Here is an 18,708-nt window from a genome sequence, read left to right on the forward strand (position 1 = left end):
GCTTTACCCACCCTGAAGGAACCGTTCCAGTTATATGTTAATAGCGCCGGCAGAATTGCCCAGGGTGTGCTCACTCAGCTGCGGGCAGGGAAACGTCAGCCGGTTGCATTTTTGTCAAAAATGTTAGACCCTGTGTCATGTGGATGGCCGACCTGTATACAGGCAGTGGCAGCTACGGCAATGTTAGTAGAAGAGGCCCGAAAACTTACCTTTGGAGGAAGGATCACAGTATGCTCCCCACATTCGGTTAGTGCCATACTGGCTCAGAAGGCTCACCGCTGGTTAACAGACTCTCGCATCCTAAAGTATGAGACGATTTTGATGACCGGGAACGATCTCAATTTTGCAAAAGATCTCAGTTGCAACCCAGCCCAGTTTCTGTACGGACGTCCTGCAGACGGGGAACAGGAGCATGATTGTGTGGAATTTGTGGACTTGCAGACCAAAAGCCGAGAGGACCTGCAAGAAGCCCCGCTGGGTGAGGGACAGGAACTGTATATCGACGGGTCCTCCCGGTGCATCAGTGGAGTACGATACAGTGGCTATGCTGTTATAGATGGTGCAACGAAACGGACGATTGAGTCTGGACGACTGCCCGGGAAGTGGTCAGCCCAATCCTGTGAGTTGTACGCCCTCCAGAGGGCCCTGAAGTTGTTGGAAGGGAAAGTGGGGACCATATATACTGACTCAAAGTATGCATACGGAGTCGTTCATACTTTCGGGAAAACTGGAAAGAGCGAGGATTGATAACTTCCCGGGGTAAAGAATTAGCTCACGAACAAATGATCAGCCTAACGTTGGAAGCCCTGGCATTACCTACGGAACTTGCAGTAGTCCATGTACCCGGTCACCAGAAGGGGTCGACACCGGAAGCGGTGGGAAACCGGCTGGCAGACGAGGAAGCCAAGCGGGCAGCGGTCGAAAAATCCGTCCAATTGTTAACGTTAATACCGTTGAGGGAGGGCCTCGCTAAACAACCCGTCTTCACCCAGGGGGAGATTGATAAAATGGATCAATTGGGTGCCCGGCTAGATACTAACGGGAAGTGGACGGTTCCTGATGGGAGACAAGTACTGAACAAACAGATCACCCGGGGTATTCTGCACCGATTACACCATCAGACCCACTGGGGGGTGCAAGCCATGTGTGACACAATCCTGAGAGACTATGTATGCAGGGGGATATACACATTAGCCCAACAAGAAGTAGTCGGATGCCCCACTTGCCGGCGTATTAATCAGAAAACCATGCGTTCTATGCCAGCTGGTGGTCAGCCCCTAGCGATTAGGCCATTTCAGAGGATCCAAGTTGACTTTACAGAATTACCCCCAGTACAGAGATGGAAATATCTGCTAGTAATAGTAGACCATTTCACTCACTGGGTAGAGGCTTTCCCAACTGCCAAAGACGATGCACCAATCGTGGCCCGACTGTTGTTAGAGAACATAATCCCGAGATATGGCATAATGGAATCTATTGACTCCGACTGCGGGACGCATTTTATTTCTAAGCTACACCATTTGATCTGTAATGCCCTGGGTATCCAATGGAAATTCCACACACCCTGGCATCCTCAGAGTTCGGGTCGAGTTGAGAGAATGAATGGCACGCTCAAGACCCAATTGACTAAGCTGATGTTAGAAACTAAGTTACCCTGGCCAAAGTGCCTGCCCATTGCCCTATTGAGGATACGTACGGCACCTCGCCGAGATGTCGGGGTTTCCCCCTATGAAATGCTCTTCGGATTACCGTATTGGAGTAAGGTTGATGGATGTCCCACTCTACAAGGGGGGGATGTATTTATCCGAACCTATTTACTGGCCTTATCCCGTTCTTTTGCAGAACTCCGAAGGAAAGGTCTCCTGGCTCAGACTCCGCCGCTCGACTTCCTCCTGCATAAGGTGGAGCCCGGAGATTGGATACTTGTTAAGACCTGGAAGGCCGAAAAGCTCCAGCCGCGGTGGGAAGGACCGTTCCTGGTTCTGTTAACAACTGAGGCAGCTGTTCGAACGAAAGAAAAAGGGTGGGTCCACGCATCAAGGATAAAGGGGCCCGTTCCGCCTGAAGAAGAAAGCACCTGGACATGCGAACAAGGGGACAAGCCGTTGTCGGTAAAACTGAAAAGACAGCAATAATGAACTCTACTTGGACTGTATTGGTGGGGATATTGATCAGTTTACTCCTGTATGTGGGGGAGGGTGAGGGGAGATGTGACAAATGTCGAACTACAGTAAGACTTGGGATTCGAATCTATTCGGGATCATTTGTGTCCCATTCCTATGTGGACGATAGGTGTTACGATGTGAGTGCACGCCATGAATGTTGGGAGGATGGGAGACCCTATTATCAGGTATATAATAAAGGATACGGTGGCAAAATCCATGGATGCCCTATAAATGACCGCTGGGTGTCTATTAGCAAAACTGGGAGGTGGGACCTATCCTCCGTGTTGCTCAGGGAGCAGGTTGACAGAGTCAAGGAGACCAAGATACAGATCCCTGATCAGGGGTTGGGGAAAGAGCAAGACCGTCAGGGAACGGTCGTGCTCCCTAAAGTGCCATCTGTATACGAAGAGGTAGAAGGACAGATTGAACTCCCTGATGTTACACAAAACCTGTTTATTGATCTCACCTCTAGAATAGCCACTGTTTTAAATGTTAGCAATTGCTGGGTCTGTGGGGGGTCGCATATGTCGGAACAATGGCCGTGGACTGGTCAAAGCTTAGACATAGGGGAATTGCTGCAAACCACTTGGACTCATGACAACGACAGAAAAAGCCAGGGGTGGAGACTGACAAACAGCCCTGAGGGCCAGTTCTGTATTGAAGGCAAGGGGACCGTGAAGGTAGGGATTAGCCCCTGTCAGAATATATTGGATGCAACCACGCGAGTATGGTGGCCTGAGAATATTGCTTGGTACATTGCACACCGAGATCATCAAAATTGCATTCGGTTACGTTCTGATTCCTCCTCTTACGAGCTAAGTGCTGACCCTTCCGATGGCATGAAAAGAGTGTGGAGCGGTGGTTGACAGGGGAATCAATGCTGGAATAATCCTGTCCAGACTCTGCCACGGGGTCAACAATCCGAATACTGGAATTGCAGTGGTCCTGGTCCTTATGAGGGCGTCCCTGGGGTAAAGGAGTTGTGGGATGACGTTGTGAGGCAGGGAGGGCCTGCTCCAGATGGCCTATTTTGGATATGCGGTAATCAGGCATACTCCAAACTGCCCATGGGATGGGCTGGGGTATGCTTCCTGGGTCTAATACGACCTGCGTTCTTCCTATTACCCCGGGAGGAAGGCGATGATTTGGGAGTTAAACTCTTTGACTCCCTGCGTAGGTCGCCAAGGGAGATCCAAGTCGGTGATTGGGGGGATGAGTGGCCACCGGCCTGGATTATTGAATACTATGGGCCGGCTACTTGGGCACAGGACGGATCATGGGGATATCGCACTCCTATCTATATGCTAAATCGAATTATCAGGCTCCAAGCAGTCGTAGAGATCATTACTAACCGGACTGCCCTGGCCCTAGAGCTGTTAGCTCAGCAGCAGGATCAGATGAGGGCTGCTATATATCAAAACCGACTTGCCTTGGATTATCTGTTGGCCTCGGAGGGGGGTGTGTGCGGGAAATTTAACCTGACAAACTGCTGTCTAGAAATTGACGATAATGGTAAAGCGGTTTTGAAAATTTCCGATGAAATTCGGAGATTGGCCCATGTGCCAGTACAATCTTGGCGTCCTCTTAGTGGCATCGGATGGTGGGATGGTCTCCTAGGTGGTAGCTGGTGGCGCACGGCGTTGCTGGTGGTTGGGGGAGGCATGATTCTTCTTCTCGTATTACCCTGCCTAACTCCCTGTATTCAGTTTTTAATTCAGAAAAATATTTCCCGACTCCAGGCAGTGGTGGTTCCACAACATGGGACACGGGAACTTAAAGTGATGTTGCTGCGAAAGACCAAGGATTTCCCGGGCCCTTGAGGGAAGGGGGGGCTTATCTTGGTCAGGCACATCTTAAAGAAAGAAAAGGGTGGAATTGTAAGAGGTAATTTCGGTTTAAACTTTAAGATGTGCCTGGACCACAGACTGATCTATAATAAAAGACAAAACCTTTGTTTCTTTTCTAACAACCATTTTATATACTCAAAAGTAGAGTAGTTTAAATTGTGCAGAATGCTGACAATTTGTGAGCTATAGTAAAAGCAAGCAGGCTCTTGATTAATGAAGCCATTCACACAGCTGTGAAGGATGAGTCCTTGACTGATAAGACTCCAGGATGGGGGAACAACTTGAGACATCTGTTTCAAATTAAAGCTTTTGACTGATAAGACTACAGGGTGAGAAAAACAACAAACTTTGGAGACTCTGGAGCCTTTTGTTGCAGACTTTGTGATAAAAATAATGATGTTTTTAAGAATGTGAACCTCATGGCTTGTTGGAGCCAAGGAGAGGAGGGACTTGTCCTATAAATAATGGAGACTTTGTAAGCCTCAGCGCGCCTTTTCTTTAAGGGTGCCCGACTCTGCAGACTTGACTTGTTAATAAAACTTTGTTTTCCTGAATTTGTCTAGAGCGATTATTGAGAAGCGATTTTCGTTTCTAACAGTCTGAAATGTACTGCCTGAGTGTGTATAGTGGATGCAAGTCCAGTTAAAACACCAGCTCTCTGTGTCTCACCAGTAAGGCAAACGAGGTAAAAACAAGGACTGCAGATGCTGGAAACCAGAGTTTAGATCAAAGTGGTGCTGGAAAAGCACAACAGGTCGGGCAGCATCCGAGGAACAGGAAAATCGAGGTTTTGGGCAAAAGCCCTTCATCAGGACCACGAACCTCTGCGGTTCCTCAGGAAATGAGGAACGTGAACATGCGTACATTCCAAGGTAGGCGTAAGGGGATTAATTAATGAATGAGCCCGATCAATCCTCCGGTCAATAGGGGGCGCACGGCCGCGTAATCCGGTCCGCGCTGCAGGTGTCCGATCAATCCTCCAGTCGGCAGGGGGCGTACGACCGCAGATTCCGGTCTGCACTCAAGGTGCGGCGGGAGCCCGATCGATCCTCCAGTCGGCAGGGGGCGCGCAGCCGCGTATTCCGGTCCGCGCTGCAGGAGTCCGATCAATCCTCCAGTCGGCAGGGGGCGCACGGCCGCGGATTCCGGTCCGCCAACATCAAGAGGCTGATGGCGGGGCTGGAGTAATGGAGGCCGAGTGCAGGCGGTTTCACGGCTATCAGTTCGAGGCTGACGAGGTCTTCCAACGAGGCTTGGCCCAGCTGGGAGACGCGGTGCGGTGTTCCGAGGAGCGACTCCTTGAGGCGAAGGTGTACTATTACTGCAGGTAGAGTCCCGGGCCCAGTCTCCCTGACATGGTGCCGTTTGGTTTCACTATGTTTTAACCCAGATGCAGCATCTCAAGAGCCAAGCTCCAGCTGCTTTCCATTCCTGTTCATCACAAACCTGATTCATAACACTCCAGTAACTTCCCTTTTTAATCTTATTGTATTTTCATCTATGTTTTGCCCGCTATTTTAAGGGGGTATGTTAGCTCAGTTGGTTGGACGGCTGGTTTGCAGAATGATGCCAGTTCCCACACCAGCTGAAGTTGGTAAAAAGCATTGCCTGAGGCATAGTCACCCTCAAGTTAAAGCAGCAGCAGTTCTCTCTCTCTAACGAGCCTCTTAGTCTATGGCAGTTTTAAAAAAAAAGATATTTTACAAAGACAAATCAAAGAAAATTGGAGCAGAATAGGCTCCAAAGAGCATCATTATCAAAATCAATGACAAAAAGGCTAAAACATTTAAATTGAAATATAATTTTGTCAGGTGACAATGCACCCTAGCCCCCTACTGATTGCAGAATGTGTGAAACGTTGTGGTAGACAGCATGCATTCCCTCTACAAGGATACCCAACCATAGACATAATCATGGAAGAGGCAGGCAATTGGGTACACCAGCCTCATCCGTGGCATGCTACCTGGAGCTCTTAACATGTTCCTCATTCCATGATATGCCTTTTTTCTCTATTCCTCTGTTCTGACATTTTTGTGAAAAGATAATGCTGATCTTCTCTCCTGAATGGCAGCAGTTTCTCTGCACGTGCAAACTTCCAAAAATAAAAGAAAACTACAATTATTTGGTTGCGGCACAGACACACAGATTCCACTTTGGTGATTCTACCAGTTTAATGTGAACAGCTTTAGCAGCATTCTGAGTGTGCAACAGAAGGAATTTTGCATTGTACAATAGTTTTCCATCATTATACTATATCTGCTAAGTTAACCCGAATGTATCACAATGCAGACTTTTTCCGTTATCCTTACCCACTTGCCTTACCACCTCTTTTGTTATCCACAATCTTGGCAATAACATTCACTTTCCTAATACTAGCCATTAATAAATATTGTAAATAAGTGTGGTCCAACACTGATCCCTGTGGCACTCCAGTAGTTACAGGTTGCCATCCTGATAATGCCTCCCTTATCCCAATTCTCTGTCTTCTGTTAGTTAGCTAGTTCTCTATCCATACTTGTATACTACCTCCTACACCATGTTACTACTTATTAAGCACCTTTTGAGAATCCAAATATATTACATTCACTGAAACGAATCCCCTTTATCTATCCAGCTTGTTGCTTCCTCAAACCATTATAATTAATTAATAAGGAATCTGGAAGATTACTGCCAGTGCCTTTCCGTATATATACATCCTTTAATATCCTAGGATGAATCCCAAAGGTCCAGGTAACTTAAGTCTTTAGCCCCAACGGTTTCATGAATACATTTTCCTCTAGTAATAGTTATTCTATTTGTATACTCTGCTCCTTTTGCCCCTTGATTATTTAGTAGTTTTGGTGTGCTGTTAGTGTCTTCTACTATAACAATCAATGTATTTATGAAACCTCTCTGCCATTTCCTGGTTCTCCATTTCCCCAGCATTGTCCTTTAAAAGGCCTTTGGTTTCTTGTTTCATTTTTATATGCTTAAAGAAACTTTTGCTGTCTAGCTATTACTTGCAAGTAAGACCATTAGGTATAGGAACAGAGTTAGGCCATTCAGCCCATTGTTTCTGCTCTGCTATTTGATCATGGCTGACATGTTTCTCAACCCATTCACCTGCCTTTTCCCTGTAACCCTTGATTCGCTTAATAATCACGGACTATCTATCTCTGTCTTAAATACACTCAATGACTTGGCCTCCACAGCCCTCCGCGGCAATGAGTTCCACAGATTCATCACTCTGGCTGAAAAAAATGTCTCAACTCTGTTCTAAAGGGTAATCCCTTCACCCTGAGTCTGTGTCCCTGGGTGCTAGTCTGTCCTACCATTGGAAACATCTTATAGGACATAGAACATTACAGCACATTACAGACCCTTTGGCCCTTAATGTTGCGCTGATCTCTAGGCCTCTCAGTATCCAGTAATTTTCAGTCAGATTCCTCCGTATTCTTCTGAACTCTATTGAGTACAAACCTAGAGTCTTCCATCGTTCCTCATATGACGAGCCCTGAATCCGCAGGATCATTCTTGTAAACCCTCAAAAGTTTACTCTCCCGCTTTATTTGGTTGTCTTCTGGTGGTTTTTAAAACTTTGCCAGTCCTATGGCTTACCACTAATCTTTCGTTCTATTTGATGCTATCATTAACTTGCCTGGTTAACCTTGGTTGGCTTCTCCCTGTCCAAGAATCTTTCTTTCTCACTGGGATATATCTTTGCTGTGAGCCATGAACAACTTTTTAAAACAAACGTTATTGTTGCTGAAACATCTTTACTGCTAAACTCATCCAATCACCTGAAGTCAGCTCTGCTTTCATTCGTTTGTAATAACACTTAAGTAGCAAACAACTGTGTTAAGCCTACATAAGTTGTTAACTGTCAAACGAAATGCTAAGTTTTACCATGTTATGGCCAGTATTTGCAGTGGACCTTTTACTTTGACATTGTTTATTAAATTTGCCTCAAGACATTACCAGATCCAAAATACCCTGATCACTGGTTGAATCCACAACATATTATTCTAAGAAACTGTCCAAAATTACACTGAATTCTTCCTTGTGGCTACCTCTGCCAATCTGACTATCTCAGTTTATATGAAGATTAAATTGCATATGATTAACGTACTGCCTTTGTTACATTCCCTCATTATTTTCAGATTTATTCTCTTTCAAATTGTTTAGCCACTGTTAAGGCACCTATTGACTATGTCTACCAGTGTCATTTTTTTTTTTAACCTCTACCCATATAAATCCCACGTCTTCTGACCCAAGACCATTTCTTGCTTTGGTATTTATTCCATCCTGTTCCAAGAATGCTACCCTTCCACCTAGCCTGCCTGTCATAGAGATGTACAGCACAGAAACAGACCCTTCGGTCCAACTTGTCCGTGATGCCAGATATCCTAAGCTAATCTAGTCCCATTTGCCAGTACTTGGCCCATATCTCTCTAAATCCTTGCCATTCATATATCCATCCAGATGCCTTTTAAATGCAGCAACTGTACCAGCCTCCACTACTTCCTCTGGTAGCTCATTCCATACATGCTCCACTCTGTATGAAAAGAATTGCCCCTTAGGCCCCTTTTATATCTTTCCCCTCTTACCCTAAACCTATACTCTCTAGTTCTGGACTTCCCTACCCCAGGGAAAAGACTTTGTCTATTTATTCTATCCATACCCCTCATGATTTTATAAACCTCTATAAGGTCACTCCTCAGCCTCCGACAGTCCGAGGAAGGTAGCCCCAGTATATTCAGCCTCTCCCTACAGCTCAATCCTCCAACACTGGCAACATCCTTGTAAATCTTTTTTGAACCCTTTCAAGCTTCACAACATCATTCCAATAGGAAGGAGACCAGAATTGCATGCAATATTCCAAAAGTAGCCTAACCAACGTCCTGTACTGCCGCAACATGACCTTCCAATTCCGATACTCAATGCTCTGACCAATAAAGGAAAGCATACCAAACTCCTCCTTCACTATCCTATCTACTTGTGACTCTACTTTCAATGAACCTGCACTTCAAGGTCTCTGTTCAGCAACACTCTCCAGGACCTTACCATTAAGTGTATAAGTCCTGCTCTGATTTGCTTTTCCAAAATGCAGCATTTCGCATTTATCTAAATTAAACTCCATCTGCCTCACCTCAGCCCATTGGCCCATCTGATCAAGATTCCATTGTACTCTGAGTTAACCTCCTTCGCTGTCCACTACAACTCCAATTTTGGTGTCATCTGCAAACCTACTAATTATACCTCCTGTGTTCACATCCAAATCATTTATGTAAATGACAAAAAGCAGTGGATCCAACTCTGATCCTTGTGGCACTCCACTGGTCATAGGCCTCCAGTCTGAAAAGCAACCCTCGCCAGTTCTGTATCCAAATGGCTAGTTCTCCCTGTATTCCATGAGATCCAACCTTGCTAACTAGTCACCCATGAGGAACTTTGTCAAATGTCTTTGAAAATGTCACATACCCCAAATGTATAATTACCACCTATGATGTCATTGTAACCATAATGGCTCTAAGATCATGCCACAACTAATCTGTATTTGTGCCATTAATTCACTTACTTTGTTCAGAATCAAAAAGCAGCACATCACTGCTTTCTACTCACTCCTTTGTGGTCCTAAAATTACCGCACTTAGATGAGTTTACTTGTGCAATAGCAGATAACTTCTGTTCATAAAAAAGTTATGTTTAGAGTTAGCCATTTTGCCCTTTACTAAGAAAGTGACCTCGATTCATGATATTTCGAAGGAAGAAGCATCTGAAAACCGTTATACCAGTGTAAAAGTCGGATTTTTAAGACTATTTTTTAAGGTTAAATTTATGGGGTTGACTATAACATGGATACTACTTTTGAGGAGCTGAAATTCATGGTATAGTCCAAAGTACCGTATCATTAGCAGAAGCCCAATTGATCTCTAAATGAATATAAAAATCACAATGAATTACGGTAATTGCTGCTTCACAGTTATTTGTCTTCTGTGCAATTTCAATAACTTTCAGCTTTTTCTGGAAGGCATTTTTACACAAAAAGAAGAAATTTCAAAACCTCATCTAGGTATATGACTGTATTCCATGATTGTTACAGGGGAAGTGAGCTCAGTGGAGCTGCACACAACTGACCTGATGTGTCTTAAACCTTCCCGTCAGTTTCTTCCATTTCCTTCCGTTTTCTCGTTTGCAGGTGTTTTAGTTTTTCAAACTAACATTTTAAGCTTTTATTTTTGATTAAAAAAAAGTTACCAGACATGTGACTCTCATACAGTCTCACTGATCATTGTAGCCGTAACGTTTATGTACAGGATAATACCTTGACTCATTAATGTTGACCTGTTATCTGCAAAGAACTAGGGTTGACTTTTACTTGAGATACGTGGAAAATTACAGATTTTTTGGCCAAAAATAGAGGGTCGACTTTTACTTGCAAATACATGGTAACAATAAAATATGTTTTCACCTGTACACTAACAGTGCCAACTGAAGTTATATATTAATAACCATATCAGATTTTTGTATAATATGATTATAACTGTATTGTAGCTGATGTGTCTGGTGGTTCCGATAACCAATTAAAAATGAATGTTAAACCATTACCATAGTTATCCATATGATTTTCAATGTTTTTCTCTGCCTTTGATATTATCTACAATTTTCAGAGAGAGATAATCATGAAAAGCATGGAAAAGCTCTCCATTTGATTGATACTGTCATAGAGTCGGGAGAAAGTGAGGATTGCAGATGCTGGAGATTAGAGCTTAAAAATGTGTTGCTGGAAAAGCGCAGGTCAGGCAGCATCCAAGGAGAAGGAGAATCGACGTTTCGGGCATAAGGGCTTATGCCCGAAACGTCGATTCTCCTTCTCCTTGGATGCTGCCTGACCTGCTGTGCTTTTCCAGCAACACATTTTTAAGCTCTGTCATAGAATCATACAGCACATAAAAAGAGGTAATTCAGCCCACTGAGTCTGTATTCTACATCATATAATAAGCAATAGCTCCTCTCCAGTACTCAAAATCAAGAAATCCTCTTGTGCAAATTACATGCATTGTTTTAAACAATGAACTTCAGCAAGACCTTTGATAAGGTTCCACATAGAAGGCTGGTCCAAAAGGTGAGCACCTATGGGATTCAAGGTAAGTTGACAAACTAGATCCAAAACTAGCTTACAAATAGGAAGCAAAGGGTGATGGAGGGTTCTTTGTATATGGAAGCAGCAAGCAGCAGTGTCCCAAAGGGATTGGTGCATGGAGTCTCGCTGTTTGTTATGTACATTAATGACTTGGATGTGTCTTTTGGAAAGTTTAGTTACTAACTTTGCAGATGATACTAAGTCTGGGAGTGTTTAGATAGTGAGGAGGTCTGATATTGATCAGCTGGCAAATTGAGCAGAGCAATGGCAGATGGAATTTAATCCTGACAAATACAAGATGATGCTTTAGGAGGTGCAATAAGGAAAAGATATACACAATAGTAGGCTTGTCAGGAGTATTGAAGAAAATAGAAACCTTTGTTGACAAGTCCATTGATCTCTGACGGTGTCAGCACAGATAGACAGGGCTGAAGGGCCTATTTTTGTGCTGTTTGACTCTGACTAATGGAAGTAATAATGTGGTAAGATGCAAAATGGGGATGCAACCAATTTTGACACTTTGAATTTGTGGGTGGATGGTACATTTATCAGTGTCATCTAAATAACAAATAGATTTCCTTGAAACATGCTTAAGAACACATTGCTTTGTATAAAAATGGAAATGCAGCATTTTTCTTTTCAAGTTTACTTTATTGTTTCCATTTGTTTTGGGATTTTGTGACAGTTCCTGCTTGGATTAATGTTAGGCAGTGGCATTTGTGTGGAAATATCAAATAAAACTCCCACTTTTTCTAGGTTTATTGGACCCATTGATCTTGAAAGCTACAAAGGATGGCTTTCTTCACAAATAATTGATGCCAAGAATGACTTAGCGGCAGAGGAAGATATGACAAAGGCTTTTGAGAGACTGCTCAGACAAACTCCAAGTGATCAAGGACAAAATGACGAAACAGCGACAATAGAGACCACAAAGGTCAATTATTCGCTACCCATAGATCAACAAGCAGAGAAAATGGAGGATGTGAGAATGCAATTTCAGGTTAGTGAAGAGATAGAAGGTAATGATCACAACACGTACTGTGAACTAACAGAAGACAGCCAAATAAAGGAACCACATGAAAATAAAACAATTGGTGACACTACGCATCTTTCAGCTATTACCACAGAAGTTACTGGAGAAAGCTGCACCTTATCTTTTGCTCAAGTACTGCACCTTGTGCAAAGTGGACAAGAAATCCCTGGCATTCAAAAACACAAAATTATGTCAATTAATAGTGCACCTACTGTTTCACAAATGGCAAGGAAGCTTAAACCTTGGGAAAGGGTGTAATATTTTTGTTACGAAATGGTATTGAATTATTATATTTCCTGTAATTAAAATACAATCATAACTAGCTTCAACTGAATTAGAGGCAGATTTGTGGTTCTCCAGCTGGAATTTGAATTTGGTAACCAGATTTTCCTAGTTCTTGATGCAAGGGTCAAGATACAGAGGGTCCTATTGTAAGAGGAATGTTCAGTCATTCACCTATAGAGATAATTTTCTTCATAATCATAAAGACATGTTGCCAGTCCAGAGTATTCTCCATTCCTGCTTGAAGAATAATCACAGCAGTAAGGGTATCTACTGCAACCTGGGAGACATGCTGTGATTTGCGAGAGAAGAGGAAAGTAGATTGAAGACTTAGAGAATGTATGATTAAAGATTCACAATTACAAAGTTGAATGCTGGTTCTGCATCTTTTTCTTAATTTTTGTAATAAGTAATGCATGTTAATTGATTACTAGTTTTATATAAGAACAGGAGTAGCCAATTCAGCCCATCAAGCCAGCTATGCCATTTAATATTATCATAACTGATCAAACACTTTGGTGCCTCTTATCCACACCATCTGCACAGTCCTTTCTGCCATTGATAATCAAAAATTTATCAACATCTACTTTGAACACACTCAAAGACTGAGCTTCCACAGCCCTTCTGGGATGGACAATTCCAAAGATGGATCATTCTCTGAGTAAACATATTTCTCTTTGGTCTTAAATGGTATCCCACTTATTTTTAAAGTTGCGCTGCCTGGATCTAGACTCCAACCAAGGGAAACATCTTACTTGCGGTACCTTATCTATCCCTTAAACTAAATGTTTTGTAGGTTTCAATGAGCTCACCTCTTATTCTTAGAAACTCTTGAGAGGACAGGCCCAGTTTGCCCAAGCTCTGTTCATAAGACAGTCCTACCATCCTGGGAATAAGTGTGGTGAATCTTCTTTGTACTCCCTCAATGACAATAAAATATTTACTGAGATAAGGACATAGTATTCTAGGTGTGGTCTAACCAAGTTGCTATACAATTGAAGCACTGAAAGTCACATCATATTACTCATGTACTCAAATCATCTTGCGATAAATGCTAACATTCCATTAGCTTTCCTGATAGCTTGCTGTATCTGCATGTTAGCCTTCAGTAACTTATTGACAAAGCCACTAAGGTCCCTTTACACATTAATACTTTCCGACCTTACACTATATGAGAAATATTCTGCATGTATTAGCAAAATGGATAACCTTAAATTGCCATGTTCTTATTCATTCACTATTTCTGATTAAATCCTCTCGGAAGAAGTCTTACATCTCCCTCAAATACACATCCTTCATTAGCTTTGTATCATGTGCAAAATTGGAAATACTATGTTTTGTTCTCACATCCAAACCATTGATATATAGTGAACAGCTGGTGCCCAAGTTCAGTTCTTTGCAGTACCCCACTTTCACATCAGCACACTAACTAATGACCCAGTTATTCCCACTCTCAGTTTTTTGTGTTAATTCATTCTTAATCCATTCCAGCCCATTACCTCTTATACCATGTGCTTTAATTTCATGTCAACCTTGTACAACTTTATTTTTAAGAAAAATAAGTATCAGTTCTGATAGAAAAAAGCTGCAGCCATCAGTTCTTTATAAACTGTGGAGGTTAGGTGCATCCTTACCTCTGAATCAAGTTATAGGTTGGAGTTGCACTGCAGACATGAACATGAAGGTCAACACTCCATTCCAGTGCTGAGGAAATGTTGCAATGTTCGAAGCATTGTCTTTCAAATAAGATGTTAAGTCAAGGCCCATTCTGACTTCTGAGCTAGCAAGAAAGATCCCATGACATTATTTAGAAAGAGCAGGGTAGTTGTTTTTCTATATATTGGTCAATATTCTTCTGATTACAAACATATTTAATGGTCATTATCACTTTGTGGGAGCATGCTGTATACAAATTGGCTGCTGCATTTTACATAACAGTGACTACACTGTAAAAGCAATGGATATACAGCATTCTGAGATGTCCAGTCGTCAGGAAAGGTAAATGCAATTTTTATATCTTCCACTCTAAATTCTCTAAAGAATTCACATTTAGTAGGAAATCTTAAACAATAGATGAATACAAGACTATTCTGGCTTCTGTTACATCAGTCAATTTATTAAACTTGATTGAGATAAGTACAAGTAAAACTTGGATTATCAGGCAAAAATGCAGCGTTATCATTCTAATATTATAAACATTATGCCGTTGTCATCACTGGCATGGCAAGGCAGGAACTCACTGTCTGAAGAGTCAAAACAGACATATGGTTGGTGCAATCGTTACCTATTGCTAGTTTTTAAATAAGTTTGTCCTGCATCCACTTCTCACTAACTTGGAACAAAAAGATGAAGCTGTGCTTTGAAATCTAGGCAACAGATTTTAAAAATTGCGTGTGAATTGCTATATGACTTAAACATTGCTAAACTGAGACAAAACTTTCATCGGCACTTGGATGCATGAAATCAGATTTTGAAAAGGAACACTATACAGGTTGAGAAGAGAATGACGATGGTTGGGCCTCTGAGTGGTCAGGGTATTGCTGTGAGAATACAACTGAGATTGCCAGCGTGCATGACTCTTGTCCCAAAGGGGATAAAAAGATATGTACAAATTTCTTCTGCTTACTTCATACGGGGGGGGGGGGGGGTCCCTGTTTTATGAATGTTCATAATTACGAACACAATCTCATACAGGATGACATATGAACATTTCTTATACTTACAAACGCCAGCTTTGTACTGTTCTGCATTGTGTTCTAAGTTGCATACAAATTGACTTACAAATCGATGCAGGAACAGAACCTGTTCACAACCTGGGACTGTCTGTCTATATAGCTTCTAGCATGGTAAATTCATCACACCGCGAGCCTGACTGATGAGCTTAAACCAGTTTCTGGTATAAGAATCTGGCTTTTTCAATCAATAGTGTTCAGCTGCAGAATCATAGGTTGAATCTAACATTGAATCATATCTAATGGTGTTGAGGCCTACAAACATGACCACTGTGAGGATAATTGACATGCTGCCTGCTGTGTTGTTTGATGCAGTCTGCCAGCCATTGGGATGTTTGGCCTACATACCTGGCATCATACCAGCAATGAAAGTCATATAACATTACTAATTAGTGTGGAAGGCAAGCCAGCTTTATGGCTTGACAGCAGTATACTGTTTAGAAACCATTTGTGGATTTACTGCAAAATAGTAGCATAAGAAAACTAGCTTCAGCTGTTCAAACACAGCTCTCCCAAATACACTCTGAAGAAATCCTTCACTTTCACAAAGACTATACAAGTTTGCTTCCCAAACTTGTATCTGTTCGGATTATGTTTTGATGCTTCAAAATTGCTGCAACCCCTTAGAGAGGGGAGATGGATGGGTTGGAAAACCTGTGAGAGTGAAGAAATTGAGCTGTGTGGCAGCCATTGCTGTCTTTAAGCTCACAACCCAAAATTTCAGCTTATCATTGTTAAAGTGGAGATTTGAGATGGCCCAGGGAATCCCTTATGGACTCAGACCTGTAAGCCTCTCTCTGTTCATCCCAGCGATTGTACTCTTTGGAAGTCTGGCATAAAAAACCCTTTTACAGACAGTTTAGTTTAATTTTAGTCATCCCCTTTATTTACCAATAGCATCACTGTTACAACATAAGCTAAACTAACTAGATTCTAATAACTGAGGAGAGTAGGGTACCAGCTCTTCAAGTGCCCCAGCAGGCTACTCCAATGTACTGATACAAAGTGGCTTCCTTAATACAGAAGTTTGAAAAAGACATTGCATGTTCTTAGTTAGACAGAAAAACAATAATTCATAAAGAAGAAAAGTTAATTGACAGATCTGTGTGCGCTTGACTGACCATCAGGTGGTTAAAAACAATCCAGCCAAGTTAGGCATCTGCTGGCAAGATAAGTTCCTATAAAGAAGTACCAATCTAAATTAAGTGGGAGGTGTCAAAAGGTAATCTTGCAAAGCTCGCATGTCTGATATCATTGTTTTACGAAATGGCTTCTTAGCAAGGAGGGCAAACTTTTGACCATAAAATGGCTTCCCGACAGACTGTGTCAGAATCTCTTCAATGTTAGGTTTAGAATAATTTTAAGCTGGGAGCAGATTCCTGCTTTTTATCTTAAACACAGAATCATTCTGTACCTGAGGCTGAAATGTTACTGCAAAGCTGTATTTAAAATGATTAATTAGTCTCGAATTAAACATGCCTTCTTTTCAAGTTTGTGACTCAAATTTAAATAAGACATAAGATCTGACTAGTTAGAATTGACAGTGGTGCAGTCATGGTCTGTAAAAACAAGTAAGTTGAAGCTTTACTAATATTACCTTTTACAGAGTTTGCATTTTATAACCAGTAATGGCTACTTAAAATCACCAAAAAATCTCAATGCAATTAAATTCAATCCATAGCAAGTAAGCACAAAGATTTAATTTTCTACTGGCTCCAACAGCCTCAGCACTAAAATGGACTGTCTCTCTAGTGTCCTTCTGAACTCTCAAGTCAGGGTTTTGCAACAGAAAAGAATTTTTTTCTCTGTGTCTGCCCCGTTTGCAAGGGGTAATGAGAATCCATTATAATTGACAGTGTCTGACCATTGATTACAAAGGTTTTGATCGTACAGAGTTTCGTTTCAGGGTCAGAATCAAACACTGTCACAAATTTCACAAGGGAAAGGCTGTGAATGTTACCACTTGGTGTCCTGGTCACACAAGTTCACCGATGCTAAGGCAAATGTTCTTAATTGCCTCGCAGCAACCTGTTGTCACTTGGTGAGCCCAGATGTCCCTGTCTTCTGCATTCCTTAAGATCCCTTCCTTTTTCTGAGCCTTCCTGCCTATTTTCTACTGCAGTAAATGTGTTCTATAATTCAGCATTACATTTTAGTCTAAATGTTTAAAGACAAGTTTTAAGGCTATAGACTTTCTCATCACCCTTACCATGGAATATTTACATACTGAGAGCAATAGAATGCCCACGAACTTTTTTGACATTGCGAGTTCAATGGCCAATATATCATCCAAGGAGGCCATTGATATTTGCACTATATTGGAGCAATCTAGATGTGCCAAAAGTATCTGAATCTGTTTTTATCAGACTTGTGAACTTTGAAATTGACATCATGATTTGCTGTGTCAGCATTAAGCCAACCCAAATAGACTGTTTTGCCATGGGATTCCGTCCAGGCCTTAGATGCGCTAACATCTTCATTGGTTACCGTGAGAAGCATGTCTTCAATAGAATGACCATTAACCTTCTACCCCTGCTGAACTTCCAAGTACGCAAACATGAAATGTTTAAGATATTCAAATCTTCAGCTGCAAAGAATTTTTTTATGCAGGTTAAGAAACTACATCCTGCACTCAGATTGTCAATAGAAATGAAACATTCAAATGAGCTCCTTCTCAATGTGTTTTTAAGGAAATTTGCAGTGGTTCTCTAGTAATTTTTTTTCTCTCTATTGAAAACCTGTGTTGACTGGTTATTATATGCCTTGGCATTCCTACACTTTCAGAAGTTACAAGATCAATGTTATAAGCAACCTTATGAATAGGGCCCTAGTCATCTGCTAACCATGTAATTTTGATGACTACCTCAAAATTACCCTGAGAAGGGGAAGCTTTCTCAAAATTCGAACAGGTGAAGCCAGCTGTCCCAGGCTGCTACTTTGTAGTAAATGTAAGTGCTTTTCTACACTAACAGAATTCTACACTAATAAAAAGATGTCTTGCCTGCAACACAAATCTGGTATGAATCTCAGTGCCAGAATGTTGCTACGTATGTAAGGCCATACATCTCAGAGATTTGTACACCATATCAAACATGTGCTGCTGACCATTTGCAGTGGTGCTCATGCAGCCTGTGCTTGCAAGCCTTAGAATACCATGTCCAACATTAGAAGTGATCCTACCAATGTTTACTGAGAAAACTTGAAAATGCTAAGAATTACATTGGAAATCAGTTTAAGACAGTCAAGGTCACAGTTTGACACATTTTCACAGGACCCTGTCCTATGTAAGCAAGAAGCATTTGCACGTATTTTTCACATTTTCCTATGAGAAAGTAATCAGAGAAACTGTCAATCTCTGCTGCCTTCTCATGGAAATACCCAAATGAATCAGTAATCCTGAGAACTCTGGTTACTTGTGTCCTTGTCAAAGACCAAAAGCCTCAACTTAATGTCTCCTTTTAGCAGTGTACAAGCAACATAGCTGTAATTAACGCAGAATTTCAAACATACATCGTGCAGTGTTTGTG

General features: G+C 41.9%; 1 protein-coding gene across 3 annotated transcripts in view; it reads left to right on the plus strand.

Annotated features, from left to right (window-relative positions):
• Positions 1-5,148: 5,148 nt before the first annotated feature.
• LOC122559962 (uncharacterized) overlaps positions 5,149-18,708 on the plus strand; it is a 34,554-nt gene continuing 20,994 nt past the window's right edge. For 2 of the 3 annotated variants that reach the window (XM_087994834.1, XM_087994835.1), the window contains exons 1-2: positions 5,149-5,339; positions 11,891-12,134. In XM_087994834.1, coding sequence (XP_087850960.1) covers positions 5,200-5,339; positions 11,891-12,134 — 384 coding nt within the window. In that variant the 5' untranslated portion in view covers positions 5,149-5,199. Of the gene's footprint in view, positions 5,340-11,890; positions 12,822-18,708 lie in introns of those variants that run through there. The other variant, XM_043710070.2, reaches the window with a different exon arrangement.

This window comes from Chiloscyllium plagiosum, unplaced genomic scaffold (assembly GCF_037043375.1).
Source record: "Chiloscyllium plagiosum isolate Xiang-an unplaced genomic scaffold, Cpla_swu_hap1 HiC_scaffold_15, whole genome shotgun sequence".
Taxonomy (NCBI): domain Eukaryota; kingdom Metazoa; phylum Chordata; class Chondrichthyes; order Orectolobiformes; family Hemiscylliidae; genus Chiloscyllium; species Chiloscyllium plagiosum.